General features: G+C 42.6%; 1 protein-coding gene and 1 long non-coding RNA gene across 4 annotated transcripts in view; both read left to right on the forward strand.

The window, feature by feature from the left end:
* Positions 1-3,610: 3,610 nt before the first annotated feature.
* On the forward strand, positions 3,611-7,063 carry LOC308329504. The gene is made up of 2 exons (XR_013965396.1): positions 3,611-4,106; positions 4,272-7,063. It is a non-coding gene; the product is annotated as an uncharacterized lncRNA (long non-coding RNA).
* Positions 7,064-13,146: 6,083 nt separating this feature from the next.
* elmo2 (engulfment and cell motility 2) overlaps positions 13,147-24,370 on the forward strand; it is a 46,653-nt gene continuing 35,429 nt past the window's right edge. For 2 of the 3 annotated variants that reach the window (XM_080783496.1, XM_080783498.1), the window contains exons 1-5: positions 13,147-13,218; positions 19,279-19,373; positions 22,176-22,293; positions 23,247-23,346; positions 24,144-24,184. In XM_080783496.1, coding sequence (XP_080639622.1) covers positions 23,269-23,346; positions 24,144-24,184 — 119 coding nt within the window. In that variant the 5' untranslated portion in view covers positions 13,147-13,218; positions 19,279-19,373; positions 22,176-22,293; positions 23,247-23,268. Of the gene's footprint in view, positions 13,219-19,278; positions 19,378-22,175; positions 22,294-23,246; positions 23,347-24,143; positions 24,185-24,370 lie in introns of all 3 variants that reach the window. The other variant, XM_080783497.1, reaches the window with a different exon arrangement.

The raw sequence follows: 24,370 nt of genomic DNA on the forward strand, positions 1-24,370 counted from the left end.
CTGTAGAGTCTACAATGTGACGTCATTTGAGGTTCGGGGGGGGCGGGTACCGTCCTAAAGTCAGCTCTTCGGTGCTACTGAAAAGTTCTGACGAGCCGAAATCATTTGGGCACTACAGCGCCGAAACAGCGGTAAAATAGGAGTATGTATCGGCCCTTAGTCGGGGAAAAGTGGGTTGGAGGAAAGTCGCCCGGAAAATATTTAATATTTTGGACGACATCGTTCGGGGCGTTAGCCAATCAAATGTCATGTGTCGCTTTGCTTAACCCTCCATATACCACCAATACGAGGACATGGGCGATGACAGCAGAAGGAACGCCCGCTAGGATATTTCGTATCGCCGCAGAGTCGCCGTTGTTGTTGTTCGTTCTCCCGCTGTTAAAACGTACTGTACTGTACAGTACTGTCGTACTGTACCCCCCCCCCCCCTCCCCCTCCTCCTCTCACTGTCACTTTCAGGGAAAGCCCCGCCCCCAGCTCGCTCCCTGTCAAAGCCATTCAGTATATATATTTATTCTAGCCCCCCCCCCCCCTCCTCCCCCCAAAAAACGTTATTCCTGAATATATATATATACATAATAATGTGTCTGTTTGCGATTTTTGTTTATAAAAAGTGAGAATTATTCAATATCAGGAGAGCCGGGAGGAACTGAATAAATAGTGTAAATATTGACATTATTTCCATAATTAATATTATCTCTTGAGCTTATGGTTGGAAATGGGTTTTAAGTCCTATTTACGTCCTACAGTTTGCAGCATTTGCCTTTTTCTATTGTGGGTTGAGCTATACGTGATTATGTCTACTATGAAAAGTAACAGTATATAAAGGGATTTGGGACAGTGGAAACCTACAGTAAATACTAACCGTAAAATACGCCGTTATGCCAGTCGGATTCGATTGACTAATGCATGTGCTTGACACTATAGTGACATTCTCAACATCTTTTGGTTTTTACATTTTACAGTTGCTTAAATGGTGCATTTATATAGCGCCTTTATCCAAGGCGCTTCACATAGATTGTGCATTACATTCACCCATTCTCGCACACACACAGACATTCATACACCGATGGCGGCGGAAACCATGCAAGGCACCAACCTGCACATCGGGTTCAGAGTCTTGCTCAAGGACACTTCGACACTAACTCTGGGGAGCCCACAGGGTTCGAACTGGCAACCTTGCGGTTGCCATCCAGCCACTCTACACTACCCCTGAGCCACCAGTGTACTCCAGCCTTATAATAATAATAATAATATACCCTACAGGTTGATATAGAATGTACTCCAGCCCCAATGATTCAATTCAGAAATGCTAAATAAAACGAAATGGCATACTTAAAATATATGAGACTTCGTTGTAAGTGGAATGGGTTTCTGAGCAACTGGAGGTTTTGCCACATTGTATAATCGGGCCCCACATAGCCAGTTGCTGGTACCAGGTACCGAGGTCATTTAACCCATTAAGGCTGGTACCAGGTACCGAGGTCATTTAACCCATTAAGGCTGGTACCAGGTACCGAGGTCATTTAACCCATTAAGACCCATGTTGTAAAACAGTTTTCAACATGCCCGTGATCTTTCGTGCCCGTTTTCAACATGCCCGTGATCTTTCGTGCCCGTTTTCAACATGCCCGTGATCTTTCGTGCCCGTTTTCAACATGCGCGTGATCTTTCGTGTCCGTTTTCAACATGCGCGTGATCTTTCGTGTCCGTTTTCAACATGCGCGTCATCTTTCGTGCCTGTTTTACACACGCTTGTGTCCATGTTTCTCACACAGAACCTCTTCCGTCATGCTCTTCCTTCTGTTCCATCATCAACTGTCGGAGCGGGAAAGTATATAAAATAATGCTTTTTTTTTAAATAGCTCAAATCTGAAATGACTCGGAATCTTTCCTGGGTTTTAATTAATGGGTTAAACGTTGATTTCTCTGGAATGTGATAACTCTGTTCACACCGGTTGAGCCAGTTGCTGGATCTCGGCAATATATGATCTATAATATATATATATATATATATATATATATATATACATATGATATATAATATGGCTTGGTGGCAGTTTGTAGTATTTTAAATGACGCTAAAGTGGTCTGATCGTCATAGAGGAAAGGAGAATTAAATGACCATATTATGGAGGAGGAGTCGTCAGTATTTTTTTATTTAATTGGGTTGTAAACTCGTTGGCAGGTTCATGGTGTGTAAATGTGCGCATGCGTCCTCTTTCAACTGTAAATTATTGGTTTTTGATAAACTGGACAGGATTAGGGACTGTATAGTCTGGACTGTGGTTTAACCCATTCTGACCGGGAACCCATTTTGGGGTTAGCATCATGTCATGCTTTAGCTAGTGAAAAATAGCAGATCTACAAGCTCATAGCGCGCCACCGAGTGGCGCGCTACGAGCTTGTAGGTCTGCTATTTTTGAAAAATCGAAGAACGACTGACATTTCTAGAATCTGATCTCGGGTCAGAATGGGTTAATCAGACCAGTGTGTGTCCAGTGGAAACCTCGTATGAATCTGATCTCAGGTCAGAATGGGTTAAAAAAACTGCCAACACTGTGGGACTAACCCACAGTAAACGTATTCTGTGGCCTCAGTCGAACTCATAGCATACTGTAATTTGTACTGTAGTAAAGTGGGGGGCCCAGTATGGTCAGATGGTCTGCATATGGTCCAATGGGGGCCCAGTATGGTCAGATGGTCTGCATAACGGTCCAATGGGGGCCCAGTATGGTCAGATGGTCTGCATAACGGTCCAATGGGGGCCCAGTATGGTCAGATGGTCTGCATATGGTCCAATGGGGGCCCAGTATGGTCAGATGGTCTGCATAACGGTCCAATGGGGGCCCAGTATGGTCAGATGGTCTGCATAACGGTCCAATGGGGGCCCAGAAGTAGAAGGAGGTATTCTGTGTGCATTTAGAGCCTATTTAAAAGCATCTCGTAGCAAAAGGATGTGTTGAATCCTACACTTATATATTGTTGATATCTGAACGGTGCCGATGAGCCTCACCGGTGAGGCTCACCGGTGAGGCTCACCGGTGAGCCTCACCGGTGAGCCTCATCGCTCACCGGTGAGGCTCACCGGTGAGGCTCACCGGTGAGGCTCACCGGTGAGGCTCATCGCTCACCGGTGAGGCTCACCGCAGGACAGGCCTGGGTGGGAGCAAAGCATTATGGGTCTAATTTGGAATTAATTTGATAGCTTTAAAACAAACCCATTATTATTCATCCCACTAATCCAACGGTGACATTTCAAACCTTCTTGGTTTCCACATGAACTTTTGTCAAAGCAATCGATTTTAAAGCGGCACTATGTAACTTTATTTCAATTAATAAAATGTAAAATTCTGACCAGTCTGTATTATGGTATAGAGTATGTTATACTATATCACTTTTGGGGTTTACATTTGGGGTGATTTTATTTTTTGTCTGTCTGGCATTTATTTATTTTTCGAATTTCGAATTTTGACCTGAGATCAGATTCTAGAAACGTCTTCTACATCCTGACAGTTTTCTGAAAAGGCTATGTTTCTATGTCAGTCGTACTTCGATTTTTCAGCTCATAGGGCGCCACTCGGTGGCGCCCTATGAGCTTGTAGATCTGCTATTTTACAATAGCTAAAGCATAACATAATTCCCAACACCAAAAGGGGTTCCCGCCCCATTTAGACCTAACGTCGAAATTAAAAATAAGAAATACCTCATGTTTCTGTATCAGTTGTGCTCAATATTTCATGTCAAGGACCCCAAAAATGATATGTAATTGGCCACCGACCCCCATCTGAAAATATGTTATTCCAGGAACCCCTCTAAAGCAAAGATTTGAGTTAAAAACGTTTGTTGTGAAAGAATATATATTCAAAGATTTGTGCCACATTTTCACGATTTTTCAAAAATAGCAGACCTCCAAGCTCATAGAGCTCATAGCGCGGCACCCAGTGCCATGCTATGAGCTTGTATAGACCATATATACGTCTTTTATAAAGTCTTACGTGGTTTCAAAATGGAAACGAATACGAGTAGTTTTGAGTTGCCTTAAACAAAACACAAAGTCAAATAGCTTTTGTAGCTTAAATTTAGTTAACATAATTGCGAATGCAGTGAGCACTTACTATGAGACCTAGCAGATCATGTCTGTGTGTCCCCCTTTTGTGCCCATATATGGAGCTGAGTGATTTGTTTGTGATTGATGCAACACACTCCATATTTGGACGTATAGCTGCGTTCGCTTCCCGCGTTTGCCCGTCTTACTTGTTGTATTTTAGGTGTATGCGATGTGATTATAATTATCCCCTTTTGAAATTTGCACACTCGGCGCGAACCCTTCCACGTGGGTGGAAGTGTTTGGTGTTAACAATGGCTTGGCTATACAATGTCATCCCACTCGAAATCCATTCCAAACAACATTGTGGTGGTTATTATTTATTGATTGAGTGGAATAGCTCGACCCATATTTTAATGAATAGCCCTTAACCCATTTAGGCCTGACAGTTTTCTGAAATACCTCATGTTTCTGTATCAGTGGTGCTCAATATTTTTTACGTCAAGGACCCCAAAAATGATATGTAATTGGCCGCCGACCCCCATCTGAAAATATGTTATTCCAGGAAACCCCCAGAAGCAAAGATTTGAGTTAAAAACGTTCGCTCTGAAAGAATATATATATATTCAAAGATTTGTGCCACATTTTCACGATTTATCAAAAAACAGCAGACCTACAAGCTCGTAGCGCGGCACTCGGTGCCACGCTATGAGCTTGTAGATCTGCTATTTTTCAATAGCTAAAGTATAACATAATGCTTAAAACACCCAAAGGGGTTCCCGCCCCAAAATGGGTTAAATTCCCCTAGTTAATTAGAACATCGCATAATGCCTGTATAGATTTTATTCACTCCAGCGTCTTTTTCTATGTCCCTTTCCTACCTCATGTGATAATAAAACTCACTGCATCTCAGAGGACGACACCGTGAAGACATATTATTATTATAATATGTATTATTATTATAATAAAACTCACTGCAGCTCAGAGGATGACACAGTGAAGATGTATTATTTAGCGGTTTTGCGTTGATCTCACATTTGAATGGCTGCGGAGCCCGCATGGTGTGGTGTGTGTGTGTGTGTGCAATATCCTGTTGAAACTGAAAGATGCGTCTCTGTAAAACATGAGGAATCAAGATTCATCTAAAGGTTTATGTAGCCCCTCCCCCAGCCAAGACCCAGCCCGCCAGACCCTGAGCCCAGCCAATCGGGCCGCTCAGCCCTATTGGCAGGCCCTATTGGCAGGCCCTATTGGCAGACCCTGAGCCCAGCCAATCGGCCCGCTCAGCCCTATTGGCAGGCCCTATTGGCAGACCCTGAGCCCAGCCAATCGGGCCGCTCAGCCCTATTGGCACAGCGGGTTGAGCGTTAGGTCTGGTGAGTGGGAGGAGCCCCCGGGTTCGAGCCCCGCTTCCTTCCGCACAATGCTACAATCTGGCGTAATCTGGAGTGAGTGTGTGTGTGTGGCAGCGGTGGCCGAACGGATTGCGGAGCGGTCTTGATATCGGAAGGTCGCCAGTTCGAATCAGCGGTCCGACACGTTAAAATCTACTACCGCTGAAGTGCCCTTGGACAAGGCATTGAACCTCTACCATGAAATGTTCTATGAAATAAGCAGGGCCTGGCTGTAAACGATCTGATGCTTAGTCCAGTTACCCTGGGTAAACTTTGTGTGTGGGGGACCCCCAGTTCAAATAATTATGATTATTTTGGGGGGGGTCACGACCTGAAAAGGTTGAGAACCAACCACTGTCCTACTCCGACTGATCATGTAATAACAACGTAAACTATAGAACGGAGAGATTATCATCCAACGTTGTTTGCTTCTATACTTTTGATATCACACAACAAGCCTTAACAAAAAGCTTTCTTTGTCTTTCTGTTGAAACCGGGTTTTTTTGTACGATTTCTTTGTTTTTGGGGCATTTCTGCCTTTTATTGATAGGGTACAGGAAAGGGGGGGAGACATAGGGAGGGGGGGGAGACCTGCGGCAAAGGCCGACATGCTCGGGACTCGAACCCGCGACACTCCCATCAGGCTGGATTACCGACCTATAGGGTCCTGGAACCGTTTGATTTTAACCACCTTAAATATATAATACTCCGTTGACTGGGGTCCCCCAGGGCTCTGCACTGTACTAGGTCCTCCCTAGTATTTCCCTCTACACCAAATCTCATAGAGACCCTATTCTATACAGTAGGTAGGGTAATCCTAGTGGTTATTGTGTGTACAGTACTGAAATTAATTGTGCGCACAAGTGTTGTTGGCGATGACGTACGTGGTACTGTTGGCTCTCTTCGCTCTCTCAAACCTTCCCTCTGCTGTGTTTTATCGAAATGTTCCACGATAAAAAAAAAACATGAATTTGTTTATTATTTGTAAATGTTTTTACATGTCATTTGATGCTGGTGGTAAAGAAGAAATTCAAAGCGAAACGAAAGTGCTGTCAGTCAAATCCGTTTGGAATTCGGGTTTTTGAGAGTTCCTTAGTGTCGTCCGTGGTCACAGCGAGCTATCGGTTATGAATGTTACCGAGTCTGTTGTTATGCTTGATTTCATGGATGACTTGCAAGATTTTGGTGTTGCCTATGGCTATGAGTAGATATTTTTTTATATACTGTAACAGATTATTTTTGTTTCAAATATTAACATTATTTTTTTTGTTTTCTTTTACCCATTTTAACCATAAAACTTTACCTTTTCCAGAACTTCTGGATCAAAGTCTATACATGCCTGACAAATATGAGTCGTTTTGTCGATACCATGTCATGTCAGAAAGACTATTTTTGATGTTTTGCGCATGCTGTTGTACTTGATGATAACCCATTCAGAGACTTCTAATTTTCAAAAATTAATTTATTTAAGTCGATTTGAGCCGTGAATTTATTTTTCCCCTCGAGTTCCAAACAATCATTCCATGAGACGAATCTGTGTTTCTCATTTTTGGGTTTTGTGCATATTTTTGTTTTCTGTACACTCTGTCTATGTTGAATAAAAGTTCTATTGTGCAGTGTATTCCGTGGGTTTAGCGTTTTGGCTTATTGTGTATATTGTTTGCCTTGAGGTTTTAACCATTAATCTAAATGTTAAAGGTATATTTTGAAAACTGCCTCCCCCTGGCCAGCCGGGGTGCCTGATGGAGAGGAAAGGAACTGGTTGGAATAACGTGTTCCTTCCACGCGCTACGTCCAACCAGGGAAACTCCCCCCTGTCAGGTGTAAAGGAGACACTTGGACACTCAGGCATGAAGGAAGCATGAGTTCAAGTCCGTTGCTCTCCCCTTGTCCCCCATATATGGGGACTAGGTTGGTCTCCCCTTGTCCCCCATATATGGGGACTAGGTTGGTGGAGGGTGTGTAGAGCCCAGGATCACATTAGATGATTGACACAGGGGTGAAAAATGGGTTACAAAAATCGTATGATAAAAAATAATTCAGATTTTACGTCCTTTTGGTCCAGTCCCAGAAGAGAGATTAGTTGTTTGCCAGGGACCCAAACTAGTGAAAATAGCAGATCTACAAGCGCACAACGCAGCTTGTATATCGGCTATTTTCACTATACTTGAAACCGAGTGGCGCGCTATGAAATCGTTAAAATGCGACTAAAATCTTTCGGAAAATTATCATGATTCTGAAAACTTTTTTTTTTTTAATTTCGACGTTGGGCCTGAATGTGTTAAAAAATATATATATATTAACATATTCTTAAATTTAGGAAAAATAAATTAGATTTTTTTTACTCTAGTCGTGATCCATAAAACAATCTAGTGTTTGTTCAGTAACGTTCCCTGCAGTCTCTCCTCTTCTTTACTAAACTAGTTTTCAGCTGCCGGGTCATCCAGGAGAATGGACCCACTTATCAGATCCAATTTGGTTCTGCCCGCTTCCAATTCCACTGGTTTATCCTGCATCCTGTATGTGCTCTCTCTCTCTCTCTCTCTCTCTCTCTCTCTCTCTCTCTCTCTCTCTCTCTCCTGATTGCATGGAATTGGTCCTGACCTGAAACTATAGAGTCTACCGTATTTTCTGTTTACAAGAAATGGGGAGTCGACCCCCTGTTACTCTGAACAAACTATTACATACTGTAGCAGCAGGGGCCTTCAACAGAGGCCCCTCAGGGCTGCTATAGGGGGTCCTTAGTTTGTATAGTCTGGTATTTAAATAGTTTTGAGAAAAGTGATCTGCAAAAGATTACGGCTATTTGTTTCAAAAAGCTTTATAGCCTGTATCGGGCCAACATGTGTATATAACAACCGCAATGTGATATTATATCTCTGTTTAACACTTCAGTACTGTACACCCTGCAACTATACAGGTCCTACTTTTTCCTTTTTTAAATTTAGTTTTTAGTCATGTGTTTATGTCAGGACCCGAATGGAAACAAGACCGGTGTGTGTGTGTGTGTGTGTGTGTGTGTGTGTGTGTGTGTATCCTTTTCGACCAAATGCTATATGTGCCACCCCCATTTTTTTTAATTTTTTTTTACTATGTTGAAAAACATTTTAAAATTAGTTCAAATAGCCAATCTACAAGCTCACAATGTGTCGATGTGTAGATCGGCTAGTAGAACTATTTTGAAATGTTTTTCAATATAGTAAAAATATAGCAAATATATAGTTTAGGGGTGAAGGGTAGGGCGTACTGTACTCTGTTGCTGTTTACATTTATCCTTTTAGTCCAAGACTAGTGTTTGACTGTGCTCTGTCGACAAATATTTTGAGTCATCGTTTTTTTAAATCTTTATAATTTTTTATATCCCACAATTTGGACACGGGGAGAACATGCAAACTCCACACAGAACGGCCCTTTTGCCAACCCCGCCTCGGGTATATGGCCGGGCACTGATGACACGGAGGAGGAATGGAACCCAGGACCTTGAGGTGACAGCATTACCGACTGTACTCTCCCACCGTGACCCTTTGCGTCATAGTTTTAGTCGAAGAAATTGACACTGGCCTCTACGACGTCATTTAGTCTGTAAAACAGACAGTGAAATCATGTCTACAGACGGTGACATCATAGACAGTGACATCATGTCTACAGACAGTGACATCGTAGACAGTGACATCATGTCTACGTCCCGCCAGTCTACATAAGTGCTGACCCACACAGTAGAACTGCATTCCTTCAAGTCAAGGTGTTCAGGACTCCATTGTTTTACTGGGTGAAACCTATAAACTGCTGTGTGAAATGCTTTGCTGGACGGTGCACCTAGAAGGGCTTCCAGAGACAGCGTGCGATGCTGCTGTAGCGGTGGACCACAAGGTGTACTGCTTTAGAGGAGACTTTATCGAGTCAAAGCGGCGGACCGAAGTGCATGTCTTCAACACAGTGTCTTTGTGCTGGACCAAGTTGCCCCCGGAGAAACCGGGAAGAGGACAACGCCCCCTTGAGGTTCTCCCCATGCGCACCTGCCGCACAGCTGTGCTGATCGACCCTTTCATCTACCTATGGGGGGGGATGACTGGCACGTGGAACTTCAACACGGTGCTTTATGCATTTAACGTCGACGACCACAGAATGCTCACGCCCAGGGTTTCTGGCACTGTTCCACAGGGGAGGTGCGGCCACTCGGCCTGTGTCTTGGGGAATGTCATGTATATTCATGGTCATCGGTCTCTTCTCCTCAGTAATGACATGTACAAGTTGGACACCAACACAATGGTCTGGTCTTTAATTAACCTACCATTTACTACAGCATATCACTCTGCCACCATTATTGGGACAAATATGTTTCTATTTGGATGCAAAAACATGTATGTGTTTGACACAGAGACCAACCACTTCATGAACACACCTTCTACACACCCTCTTCCAAAAGGACTCGAGGGTCATTCAGCCTTTACCTACAATGGAGAGCTGTACATCTACAACGTGGCTTCAACAATGCCGCACTTCAATGAACTGTGGAAACTCAACCCAGAGACCTTCTCCTGGAAGGAGGTTAAGCCCAAAGGGACCGGCCCGTCAAGCATGACTGATGGCCGCTGTTGCATTGTGGGAGATCGTGTCATCCACTTTGGTGTCGGTCTGTACGTCTTAGACTTGAGTCCTAGTCTGAAGACGTTATGCGAGCTAGCAGTTATTCAGTACGGGGTGGATCAGTCTGAACTCCCACACAACATCAGGTGGGAACTGGCAGCCATGACTATAGCAAAATAAGTCAAATGAAAAAGAAAAAGTGGAGCTTCTTGCAAGGCAGTTGGCTTCTTGGTTAGAGTGGGTGACAATATTATCACACGAAAAGATGAAATTACCTACCTAGGTTCCATCCTGGAGGCCAATCTTTCCGGTGATAAAATGGCCACCAACGTAATCAAAAAAGTCAATCAAAGAACAAGATTCCTTTACAGGATCTCCTCACTGGTCAACAAAAACACCTTGAAGACCTTAACAGGAGCCCTCGTACAAGGTTTCTTTGACTATATGCACCTCAAAGGCCAGAAACGCAAGGCTCCAGACCTCCCAAAACAAACTGGTCATGCTCCTACTTGGCCTCACCCCCCGAACCCACCTCACCCCTGCCCACTTTGACAGGCTGGAATGGCTTAGGGTCGACGACAGAGTACAGCATCTTGCAATGGGTCTGGTCCACAAGATTCGATACGCCACCAAGATACCCATGTACCTGTCTAAATACTTCCTTAATGTTAATGTTAAGTCCACACCCACAACACCAGAGGGAGTGCAACAAACCATGTACAACCCAGATTCGGCACAAACAAGGGACTAAATTATTTTCGCTCCTATGCCACCAAAATGTGGAACGCCCTACCAACAGTCATTAAGACATGTGAATCCCTTGACTCCTTCAAAACCGCTCTCAAAGGGCACCTACGGACGGCTGCAATTCGAAACTGGCCCCCGTAAAATCTGAATCCTTTATGATGAATTCCTGTTCTGTTCTTTGACTATATGGAAGTGTCTATTTGTACGTCTCTAAATGTTTTGATGAATTGAACATGGTGGATCCTCTTGTAAACAAGTGTAATGCTTTAATTGGGTCGTCCACTCACAGTTAACAGTCTTTGTATTGAGTTTGTGCTTGAAATGTACTGTAATTCTGCAAACTGTTAATAAATAAATCAATAAAGCAGTTCTGCAGGCTAGTGTCAACCTTTCCTTCCAGTTCAAATGGACTACACAATGCAGAAGATCTTTGAGGGGGGGACCCCCATGTGGAAGGACCCCTGGGGGTCCTCGGGCCACTGGGCTATGCACCATAATTATTCTCAAGCTCCTTTGAATTATGTGTGGGGGGAAAACTGGGAATTAAAAGTGTGTACAGTGTATTGTTTTTATTTTTTTATTTTTATGTATAATTATTTATTCATTATTTGTTTATTTCTCATCTATATTATATAGACTATATTGTTTGATTATTTTGTATGATCTTTTTTGTTGTTTCTCTTTAACAATCTCATATCACTGTCTAAACACTACTGTAAAAAAAGAGGTGCATATTGTAAACTGAAATGTATAAAGCATGTTTTTCATCTCTGAATAAAAAGAATATATATATATAAAAAATAAAAAAAGTGTATATAGGCTACTGGCTACAGTGTATATGGATGGTAAAAAACTAAAAAAAAAACTAAAAAAGTGCTCACGAATGAATTATAATAAGTAACGGTTATTCGCCGCCGGTGGTCTCATTGTGATCAGTCGGTGGGAATACTGGACAACTCACCCCGGTGCTTGTCCGTTTTTCCTCCCGGAATATTCACCAGTGACGGGGATAACTTTGTAATATGCTATTGGCTGTTTTTTGGAAAAATATGAAAAGATACTCCTGTGGAAAGGCTATATTATTTTACTTATATTGACCCTATAAACAATTTAGTATTATTTAGTGTAAGGTTTTGCCCACTCAAATGGTACCTCGTCAGATAATCCCCACATATCCTACACAACAACTTCTGGGAAAAGACTTCACTTTAGTAGCTTTTCATAAATTATATTTGTACTTAGGCTGTTCTGCTGTCATGAAAGTTTATAGTTAGAGAAATTCAAAGTCCAGCCGTCTGCTGTCCTCTGCCTCTCCCACCAACCCCTCACTGGGGATCAAGGTTCTGGGAGGAAAAACAGAAACAGGGTGAGTTGTCCTGTTACCGTCGGTGTGACATGTACATTGTACAGCCTACCTCCTGTCTCCTCCCACAGGGCGTGGTGTCCAGTATCCCGTTTCTGAAAACTATTTCATTGGAAGAGAGGAATAGTTGAGCAGCATCGAATGATCGATGGCGCCTCCGCTGCCTGCAGCACAGCTAGGGTGGCCACCTGCAAGACCTCAGAAAGGAGGACACTTTTTGCGGGGCTCGCTCCCCCGACCCCCCCCCCCCCCCCCCCCAGATATTAATATTATTACTACTACTATTGCACCTGATTTTCACCACTATCCTCTCCAGCATTATGTCCACAGAGAACATATATTTGCTAATTAAATTAACCTTTTTAAATTATAGGGTACCACAAAGGCCATTCATTTTATAATCAATTTATTTTATTTGATGTTTAGATATGTTTTATGTTTAATCTCTTTCTTGTGTTTTTTTTATACAGTCTTATGGTCATCGGTGTGGGACATAGAATGATGCCAGTAGCCTATATATTCACAGTGCTTTAGCCTCCCTTTCTTTATGATGTCGAGTTCCTTGCTCCATTGCTCATTAAATGTAGTTTTTCATTTCGGCATATTTGGCTTATTTATCTCTGCATCAACTATACTAAAGTGATTGTGAGAGCTCAACAAACAAACCGACCATCCCACTGGCAGTGTTGCCAGGTTTTGGAAGAGAACCAAGCAACCATGTCTATGAAAACAAGCACAAAAGAAGCCTGACTAGGCTTAGTAGCCTATTATATAAAACAAGCCCAAAGTCGCTTATAATTAAGCGGACATGGCAACACTCCGAACGTCTCCACTCGCCTCACCCTCACTCTTTTTAAGACAGTGTGGCCGGCTCGCTTCGGAGCTGAGCAGCGCTGCGGAGATTTTAATACCCAGGCAGACGACGTAAATGACAGTTATGGCACAAGCACTGTATATCACAAAAAAACGGACAATTATGTGTCCGGCCAGAGGTTGAGGTGGGAGGAGGACAGGTGGGTCTAAAACCGGACTGTCCGGCGTGAAACCGGATGTCTGGCCACCCTAAGCACAGCCACAGGGTAAGAAACAATAACAGCAAACTATAGACATAATATTATTATACATCCCAGGGACTATCGACTTCATATCGATCCGCTCACTCGTTCCAACGGGGGTTTAGTGTTGTGTGGAACAATGCGCCTTATTGGTATTCATTTTTAACGTTTTTATTATGATATAGACTCATAAATCCACTGAGGAAATACAGTAGATCGGATCGCTGGTGTTAAAAAATGGCATTTGAATTAAAAAAAAACGCTGCAGGGAAATATATATTTGATCTGTTAAGTGTGTGTTTAATGAAGGCAGCGTTGCCTGTAAATCGTCGTAGAAAATGTATGTTATGAAGATGCTTTACATACGTTAACGTGCACACTAGTGGCGTGCACTTAAGTCTCAGATCGTGTGTGTGTGTGTGTGTGTGTGTGCGCGTGTGTGTGTGTGTGTGTGTGTGTGTGTGTGTGTGAGACTGTGTGGTGTGTGCCCTGGCTGGAATGATCACAAAGACATGTTGTTAGCGGTTAGCCAGTGATGCTACCAACGTCATTATTTATATATAGCCTAATATTAACCCGAAGAGAGAATTAATTCATTGACTATGAGTTATGGCGAACATGCAGATCTGTCATCATTGCAGCTGCAGCTCCTAAATGACTTTAATGAAAACATGATGCGAGGCTTAAAACACTGTGTTCAGTCTGTGTCCATTAACTTGGAAATGAATGTGTCGTGTCTTGATTTGGCAGACAGAATCATGGCCGCGGCCAGCATCATTATTAAAATACTATTATGCATCATTTTACACTAGATTTTAGAGGTCTCATATGGCACCAAAGACATCATTTATTTCCGATGAATAGATTTGTAAAAGACATGTATTCTGATGTAGCCTAATATTCTAGATTGAGATTGCTGATTGCCTCTTGTTTTGTCGCACCAGTCAGTCACCTCGCCTCCCATCTGATATATATAAGTGTCTATTTGTAAATTGTAATATAGATGTGTGATGTATATATTCATCAAGTGTTTTTTTGTACGTCTATAAATGTTTTGATGAATTGAACAAGGTGGACCCTCTTGTAAACAAGCTTTTATTGGGTCGTTAACAGTCTTTTGTATTGAGTTTAATTGTGCTCGAAATGTACTGTAATTCTGCAAACTGTTGATTATTGACTCAATGATACACTATACTGGTTCCCCAACCCAAAGTGGGGTCCTAGAGGGAGTTCCAGGGGGTCCCCAGCTAAATGATAGTTTGGAACCAAATGGACCCTTAGGCCTATATTGGGGGTCCCAGAGATAGAAATGCCATTCAATGGGGGTCCGTAGAGTAGACTAATGCATGTCAAACTGGGGGTCCTTCAAAATAATAAAGCTTGAGAATCGCTGCTATATATATATTCTCTTATGGGGGTCCCTGGCATATGTTTTTAAATGGGGGTCCGGCGGGCTAATAATAAGTGTCAATTTGGGGGTCCTTGACGTGAAAAAGTTTGGGAACCACGAGACCAGCCAGCCAGTCAGTCAGTTAGTCAGTCAGTCAGTCAGTCAAACAGATAGCCAGCCAGTCAGTCAGTCAGCCAGTCAGACAGACAGACAGATAGTCAGTCAGACAGACAGCCAGCCAGCCAGCCAGCCAGTCAGTCAGACAGACAGACACCTCTCATCCCATCAGGGTCAGGTATATGTAATGATGATGCTTCGTGTGTGTGTGTGTGTGTGTGTGTGTGCGCGTGCGTGTGTGTGTGTGTGGTAATTACTTGCGCAAGCAGAGCGCACAAGTACTAGTTTCACCCGGGACTCGTATGCACCGTCCCAGCCGCCCCGCCAATTTTGATGCGTATGCACCGTCCCAGCAAACTGTGCCTGATACGGCAGTGGTGCCAGATTAATACATACATGTATACATATAAGAGCATTGCCTTTAATCCTACCAACACTAAAACATATCGTCATTACGTCACCATCGAAAACCAATTACACTCTGGCAGTGGGTCCTTTAATCCACATCTTTCTTACGTCATCATTGCTATCATCAAGGGCATGCTGTCACAACGGGTTCCTATAGCGCCAAATCAAATGGCTTCAGATCTGACCCAAGTCTCCTGAGGAGAAGTCTGAAACCTGTCCTGGACACGTTATTATACATCCCACCAACGCTCAAGGATGTGTTTACAAACATTTCAGGGTTTGTCTACAAACGTGTGATTTGTTTACCTACATGGTGGATTTGTTTACAAACATTTGTGATTTATAAACATTTGTGATTTGTTTACAAACATATCAGTGTTTGTTTACAAACATTGTATGGTTTGTTTACAGATATTTTTGATTTGTTTACAAACATTTTGAGGATTGTTTACAAACATTTACGCCCATCTAGTGAGACCCTTCACTGTCAGGTGAAAAGAACACCCCAGGCTATCTTCACCCTCCCAAAGACTTATTAATAATAATAAAACTTTATTTGTATAGCACCTTTCAAGACATGAAATGCAGCTCTAAGTGCTTTACAGAGCAAAGGAGAAAAAATGAAAAGAAAAGCAAGGCATAAACATTAAAAAGCAGTAAATGTAATGCAATACAGTGAGGACATGAATAACAGAACAAATAAAAGATCAATTAAAAGCAAGGGTGTAGAAGTGCGTCTTGACTTTGAGCTGTGCTTTAAAAATGTCTACAGAGGCTGCCTGTCGAAGGTACAGTGGGATATTGTGGGGGTTAGCACAGATGGAGTACCTGTAGAGAGGCTGGGGGATTAGGAATTGGCTTACTTATTAAATTGGGACTTGAAGGGGAGAAAATGTTAGTTTTTTTTGTCTGGGAGGGGCATGTGTTGCTCAACAACATAGACTTTTCATTCTGCCTGCCCCGCCTGAGATCTCTGGGATTTCTGTTCTTTAAAAACTTAAATAAAATAAAGATATTTGGAAAATAGAATAAATTAAAACACCTCTGCTGGTCTTATGCTGGAACTACAGGTGACGATGGAACTACAGGTAAAATGGCGTCAGTGAAAGGGAAGAAGATGCTGAATAGTGGTTTCAACTGTGTGAGGATTTGTGCAGACTAGAGTGACTGCTTGGCTTTTTGTTGCTATGCTACCGTTGGAACGCCAAGCAGTCGAGAGAGAGAGACGGACACATTTAATTCCAAGACACAGCATGTCTTAGTGTGTGTGTGTGTGTGTGCGTGTGCGCGTGCGCATGCGTGCAGCGTGTGTGCGTACGTCTGTGAGTACGTGTGTGCGTACGTGCGTGTATATTTATTAAGTACAATTCTGAGGTATTTTCAAATAGCCTACTTTTACTTCTGCAGTACATCTCAAAGGCAATTTTTTCCCCCACTACAATTATTTAATTTGAAAGCTTTAGTTGCTAGTAAATTACTTTGTAGATTTTGATTGACACTGCCCCCCCGTCCCCCCTCCCTCCTCATGTCATTTCATCCTGGAGCCGTGGTGTGCGTGTGTGTGTGTATGTGCGTGCGTGTGTGCGTGCGTGCGTTGTTTTCTTCATCCAGCTGCAGAACCAACCATAGAGGTTTGCTTTGGTTTGTCTGTTCGCTCTAGTAGCTACGCTGTCCTTCATAGCAGGATACTGAATGCACAACGTTATGCTAACTAGCACACAGTGTCTGTCTGTCTGTCTGTCTGTCTGTCTGTCTGTCTGTCTGTCTGTCTGTCTGTCTGTCTGTCTGTCTGTCTGTCTGTCTGTCTGTACGTCTGTCTGTCTGTCTGTCTGTCTGTCTGTCTGTACGTCTGTCTGTCTGTCTGTCTGTCTGTACGTCTGTACATCTGTACGTCTGTCTGTACGTCTGTACGTCTGTACGTCTGTCTGTCTGTCTGTCTGTCTGTCTGTCTATCTGTCTGTCTGTCTGTCTGTCTGTCTGTCTGTCTGTCTGTCTGTCTGTCTGTCTGTCTATCTGTCTGTCTGTCTGTCTGTCTGTCCATACACAGCTGAATCCAGTGTTGTTTTTGGCAGCACATTTCTATTTTAGTCATAGTCAGAAATTGCAATGAAACTTTACATTTAGTTTTAGTCATATTTTAGTCACCTGGAATGTTTTTAGTCTTAGTATTTTAGTTTTAGTCCACTAAATGTCATAAGATTTTAGTCGACTGAATCTGCAGTTCATTTAGTAGACTAAATGTGTTTTGGCGGGCCTTTGATGCCGCCGTAATGACTCATTTTACACTTAAATAGCCGATCTACAAGCCCATCTCACAGGTGGGGAGTCTCTCTCTTTTTCGTGTGCAAGAAGAATGTCTCCTGAATCTCATGAAAACGACGTATTCCTCATCTTGAGTCTATTTTTCAGCACAACTGTTGATTTGTTGTTGCATACAGTGTTGTTGATTGTTGCATAAAGTCGGTGGCAAATCGAGTCATTTAACATAATCTTAAATGCAAACAGATGGGGCTTTTCTGTTTGGATGATTACAATTTACAATTTAGGCATTTAGCAGACGCTCTTAATCCAGAGCGACTTACATTAAGCAAGAACAAAAAAGCATGGGATCACATAAAAAGCATTTATCAAGAAACATGCGTAAGCTAAGAAAGTAACAGTGGAATATCTATATAATGAAACTATACATACTATACTATGCTATACATATGTACTATGACGTGCTATTGATTGATTGATTCTTTATTGCAGACTCAGGGGAATCCATATCACAGTACATAACAGAAACACAATAGATAAAAAGAATAATAATATAGAAAGAAATATACAATAAAAAGAGTTCCACCATATTCAGTTTCGAACATACAGACAAGTTCGCCAATGGTTCCACAGTCTGGAGGAGAACCTGACAGAACTACGTACCGTGTTTGTGATGACATTAATGATGTCATTTACTGACTCAGATACCCTACACATGAATTTGTACATAAGATTGCGTAGCACAGCAGAGCAGGTGGGAACCCAACACTGACAAACATTTGACTTGCACTGGAGCTTCTTGGAGCTCTCAGAAGCAGCCTCATACAGTCATTGTATGCCACTGTCAATCGCCTGATACTGGCCTGCTTGTAGCGGCACCACAGGTGGGCGGTGTACAGGGGTGTACAAAAGGATTTAAAAAGTGAGATCTTCACTGGTACTGAGCACATGCTACATTTTCTACACAGCATGTATGACTACATACAATGTAATTATAGTGCTGTTTACATAACATGGTATAAGTCTGTATCAAATGCTATCTAAGTCTACAGAAATGCTATCTAAGGAGGTGGGGTAAGTGCTACGGGCCATGATGGAGTCTGAAAAGGTGGGTTTTCAAACTACGGCGGAAGATTGGGAGTGCAATGGGAAGTGCATTCCACAGTTTGGATCTATGGGCTGTCGAGGACAGAAAGTAGGTTTTTGTGCTACTCAGTAGGCGTTCCCGGCCTCATAACGTCCCGGTATTTCTTCTTAAATTTTTATCCCCCGATTTTGTAACCCAGTTTTCTTTTCACCCAGTGCCAATTATCTAATGTAATCCTGGGCGCTACACTTCCTCTGCCAACCTGGGGGGACAGCGGACTGACCTCATGCCTCCTTCTATGCATGAGGAGTCCAAGCTGCTTCTTTTCACCTGACAGAGGGGAATTTCCCCGGCCGGACGTAGCGCGTGGAAGGGACACGTTATTCCGACCAGTTCCTTTCCCCTCCATCAGGCGCACCGGCTGGCCAGGGGGAGGCAGTTTTAGAGTTAACGTCCGGGTATGATGATGATGATGACCACACGGCACACGCAGAGCCTCTATTGTCAAACATTATGTAAGAAAGTTGGCGGATATTGTGAAAATAGCCTCGCAGACATGCAGTGCAAGGTATTGTGAGCTATTTTCACAATATTTATCTGTGGAATCGAATCAATAAAAATAAATAAAAAATAATGCCTACAATTCCAAGTGCTTTGTCAGGGTGTGGTGTCCTTATTTTGGGGGGGTCGCGACCTGAAAAGTTTGGGAACCCTTGGGGTAGTTAGTTATAGCGATGATACATAATATTAATGCCAGGGTTTTTTTTGCAATGTCATTAATTATTGTTTGTTGTTTTTCTTCAATCTCTGCATGTGTCGACAGATTAGTTTCGGGGAAGAAGAGGCCAGAAGAGAGAGAAACAGACCGAAGGAACTGGACTGAAGAATGTCCACCTCCATTTGTCTAAACATCATTGTGTAAGTGTTAAGATGCTACAGTTATAATACAGGGGCAGATATTTGTCTAAACATCATTGTGTAAGTCTTAAGATGCTACAGTTAGAATACAGGGGCAGATATTTGTCTAAACATCATTGTGTAAGTCTTATAAGATGCTACAGTTATAATACAGGGGCAGATATTTGTCTAAACATCATTGTGTAAGTCTTAAGATGCTACAGTTAGAATACAGGGGCAGATATTTGTCTAAACATCATTGTGTAAGTCTTATAAGATGCTACAGTTATAATACAGGGGCAGATATTTGTCTAAACATCATTGTGTAAGTCTTAAGATGCTACAGTTATAAAAAAATACAGGGGCAGATATTTGTCTAAACATCATTGTGTAAGTCATAAGATGCCTCAGTTATAATACAGGGGCAGATATTTGTCTAAACATCATTGTGTAAGTCATAACCCATTTAGGCCTGATCAGATTAAAAAATGTCTTCTAAATTCTGACAGTTTTCTGAAATACCTCATGTTTCTGTATCAGTGGTGCTCAATATTTCATGTCCAGGACCCCATAAATGATATGTAATTGGCCACCGACCCCCATCTGAAAATACGTTATTCCAGGAACCACCCCCAGAGGCAAAGATTTGAGTAAAAAAAAAACGTTCGCTCTGAAAGAATAATCAAAGATTTGTGCCGCATTTTCAACGATTTTTCAAAAATAGCAGACCTACAAGCTCGTAGCGCGGCACTCGGTGCCGCGCTATGAGCTTGTAGATCTGCTGTTTTTCAATAGCTAAAGCATAACATGATGCTTAAAACACCAAAAGGGGTTCCTGCCCAGAATGGGATAATACAAAGGCAGATATTTGTCTAAACATCATTGTGTAAGTCTGAAGATGCTGCAGTTTAAATGAAGGCCATTTGTCTCAGAGATTAAAATAGGGTGCATGTTGCATCCCCAAACGCAGTCCATAGTTAAGGGACGCAATAAAACAACGACCTCTGACTGCATCCACGGGATGCACTGTACTGTAACTACTGTACTGTTTTTTTTATTCTAGTTTATTTCGCTATAGCTTTAGTTATAATAATCATTTCTTCTTCTGTTTTCTACATGAGTTTAACCACATTTTATAACCTGTACCCTCACAAAAACATGCAGTAATCCTGGTCTCTAAACTGCCTCCCCCTGGCCAGCCGGGGCGCCTGATGGAGGGGAAAGGAACTGGTTGGAATAACGTGTTCCTTCCACGCGCTACGACGTCCAACCAGGGAAACTCCCCCCTGTCAGGTGTAAAGGAGCAACTTGGACACTCAAGCATGAAGGAAGCATGAGTTCAAGTCCGGTGCTCTCCCCAGGTTGGCGGAGGGTGTGTAGAGCCCAGGATCCCAGTAGATGATTGACACAGGGGTGAAAAATGGGTTACAAAATCGTGGGATAAAAAATATATTAAAAAAAAAAAAAATACAAAAAATGAAATGGGAGTTAAATGCTGCAATTTGTAAAAAAAAATGCAAAATATGACTCCTATAACGTTGTTGAAGTATGGGACTCATAAAATGTCCCTGGGATTTCAGAGGCAGTCGCACCAAGACACTGGGCAGTGATTCATTTTGAACAGACACACTATTGACACTTTAACAGTGAGTGAGGCCATTCAAATGTGTCTCGTACGGTCTAGCCTCTAAATTAATTTATGTCCATAATACTGATCTAAATAATAGCCATAATAAATGATTGAGTTTAATAATGAATTTGATATATTGTTTTGTGACAAAGGGGTTCAAAGTTTAACAAAAGTTAAGTCGAGCTATTTATGGTAGAAGTTGGTCAACAATATACACATGACGCTAGTTTTGGATTCATTTATTTGTAATGCGTGAACCCACAGTGATGACCCCGACCAAATGCCTGGAATTAAATACTTAACCCATTCTGACCTGAGATCAGATTCATACGAGGTTTCCACTGGACACACACTGGTCTGATTAACCCATTCTGACCTGAGATCAGATTTAAAAAAAATGTCAGTCGTTCTCCGATTTTTCAAAAAATAGCAGACCTACAAGCTCATAGCGCGCCACTCGGTGGCGCGCTATGAGCTTGTAGATCTGCTATTTTTCAATAGCTAAAGCATAACATGATGCTAACACCAAGATGGGTTCCCGTTCAGAATGGGTTAATGTTCACCAAAACCAGAGCAAAACTCCCACTACGGGACTCGGGAAATCGATTAATACCTTCGCAACCCACTATATTAATAATGGTATTCCCCCACAGCTTCAAGTCCAAAAACTCTGAACTGACCCTTTAAATGATTACATTAACTTTAGTATTTTATTGTAGTAGTAGTAGTATAATGCTTCCTTCAAGATTTCTACACTAGTGAATTATGATGGAATGTCCACCGTCTGACACTGATAGCCTGTATGTATTTGCTGCATGTTTCCCACAATTGGTCTATTATATCTATGGTCTATCTAGTATCTATGGGGGGGGGGGGGGGGGCATGCCCAAGCCGAGAGCTATAAGGCATCCGCAAAATTCTGTTCAGTGTCTGCAATAATTGTGTGTGTGTGTGTGTGTGTGTGTGTGTGTGTGTGTGTGTGTGTGTGTGTGTGTGTGTGTGTGTGTGTGTGTGTGTGTGTGTGTGTGTGTGTGTGTGTGTGTGTGTGTGTGTGTGTGTGTGTGTGTGTGTGTGTGTGTGTGTGTGTGTGTGTGTGTGTGTGTGTGTGTGTGTGTGTGTGTGTGTGTGTGTGTGTGTGTGTGTGTGTGTGTGTGTGTGTGTGTGTGTGTGTGTGTGTGTGTGCTTGTTCACAGGGGAGCTGACCTGGTGGTTTCCGCGGCAACGCTGTGAGTGAGAGTGATTGACGCCACTCAGCACTTTTCCACCAGGTGGCGTACTGCAGACCATGATGATATTTCTCTAAAAATCAAGGTAACAAAAACTAAAAGAAAGAGGAGTGACAGAAACATTTAGACCAAAATAAATTTGGCTGAACGTTCAACAAAAGCATATATATTATTAACCCATTTAGACCTGACGTCGAAATTTAAAAGATGTCTTCTTAATCCTTTCAGTTTTCTGAAATACCTTTATGTTTCTATATCAGTGGCTCTCAATATTTAAGTTAAAAACGTTCGCTTGGTGTATTACTCATTTTCACAAAAATATGTATGTGTAAACATTTTAGGTTAGAACAGTCTTCTTCTTCTTCTTTAGCCCTGAAACATGACTGTCATGATTGAGCTTGTAGATCTGCTATTTTTGAAAAATCGTCAAAATTGTGGCACAAACCTTTGAATATATATTCTTTCAGAGTGAAAGTTTTTAACTCAAATCTTGTTCTGCTTCTGAGGGGTTCCTGGAACAACATATTTTCAGTTTGGGGGGGTCGGTGGCCAAATAAAGATAATTCTGGAGGTCCTTGACATGAAAAAGGTTGAGCAGCAACTGACATAGAAACATGGGTTTTTCAGAAAAAAAGTGTTTTTTTTTAATCGACCTCAGTCCAACATGGGTTAATAATGTGACTGGCTTGTCTTTCAAATAGTATCAGAGTATTGTAGAATACTGAAATAGTATCAGAGTATTGTAGAATACTGAAATAGTATCAGAGTATTGTAGAATACTGAAATAGTATCAGAGTATTGTAGAATACTGAAATAGTATCAGATTTACCTGTTGTGGTGCTGCTGCATTTTTTCAGAGTAAGTAGTGGAAAAATGTGCAGGCTTGCTTATTAGGGATATGCAATATGCTTCCAGTGTTCATTTCATCGACATACAATATGAAGAAAAATGTTTGACTACCTTTCAAACTTAAAACTATGAGTAAATATACGAGTTGTGAGCTTGTAGTAGATGCTAATGTTTTTATTTCTTCCATAGGGTGTTACAGTAAACGTCAGTCATGCCGCCGCCGTCTGACATCGTGAAGGTCGCCATCGAATGGCCCGGAGCCAACGCTCAGCTCATCGAGATCGACCAGGTCTGTCACTTTTTCTTTTGTTTTTGTCTATCCCACGATTTTGTAACCCATTTTTCACCCCTGTGTCAATCATCTAATGTGATCCTGGGCTCTACACACCCTCCGCCAACCTAGTCCCCATATATATGGGGGACAAGAGGAGAGCAACGGACTTGAACTCATGCTTCCTTCATGCCTGAGTGTCCAAGTTGCTCCTTTACACCTGACAGGGGGGGAGTTTCCCTGGTTGGACGTAGCGCGTGGAAGGAACACGTTATTCCAACCAGTTCCTTTCCCCTCCATCAGGCGCCCTGGCTGGCCAGGGGGAGGCAGTTTAGAGACCAGGATTACTGCATGTTTTTTGTGAGGGTATACCTACCCTAGGGGACACGGGGAGAACATGTGAGGGTACCTACCCTAGGGGACACGGGGAGAACATGTGAGGGTACCTACCCTAGGGGACACGGGGAGAACATGTGAGGGTACCTACCCTAGGGGACACGGGGAGAACATGTGAGGGTACCTACCCTATAGGGGACACGGGGAGAACATGTGAGGGTATACCTACCCTAGGGGACACGGGGAGAACATGTGAGGGTACCTACCCTAGGGGACACGGGGAGAACATGTGAGGGTACCTACCCTAGGGGACACGGGGAGAACATGTGAGGGTACCTACCCTATAGGGGACACGGGGAGAACATGTGAGGGTATACCTACCCTAGGGGACACGGGGAGAACATGCAAACTCCACACACCCTGTGAGTTTTCTAACAGTGCCGTCATTAACTGTTTCTTCCTTCATTTCCTGTCTGCAGAAGAAGCCTTTGTCGTCCATAATACGAGAAGTGTGTGACGGGTAAGCTAAACAAACCGTGTCCCGTTTCCTGCGTGGTTTCTGTGTGTTTATCTTTCTCTCTCTCTCGTCACAGCATGTCTGTCCTTGTGTCTGTTTAACTCACACGACCGTGGCTACGCCATCAGATCTGTCCTTGTGTCTGTTTAACTCACACGACCGTGGCTACGCCATCAGATCCAGATGTAC

The sequence above is a fragment of the Protomyctophum bolini genome (assembly GCF_963924005.1).
Source record: "Protomyctophum bolini genome assembly, chromosome: 2".
Taxonomy (NCBI): Eukaryota; Metazoa; Chordata; class Actinopteri; order Myctophiformes; family Myctophidae; genus Protomyctophum; species Protomyctophum bolini.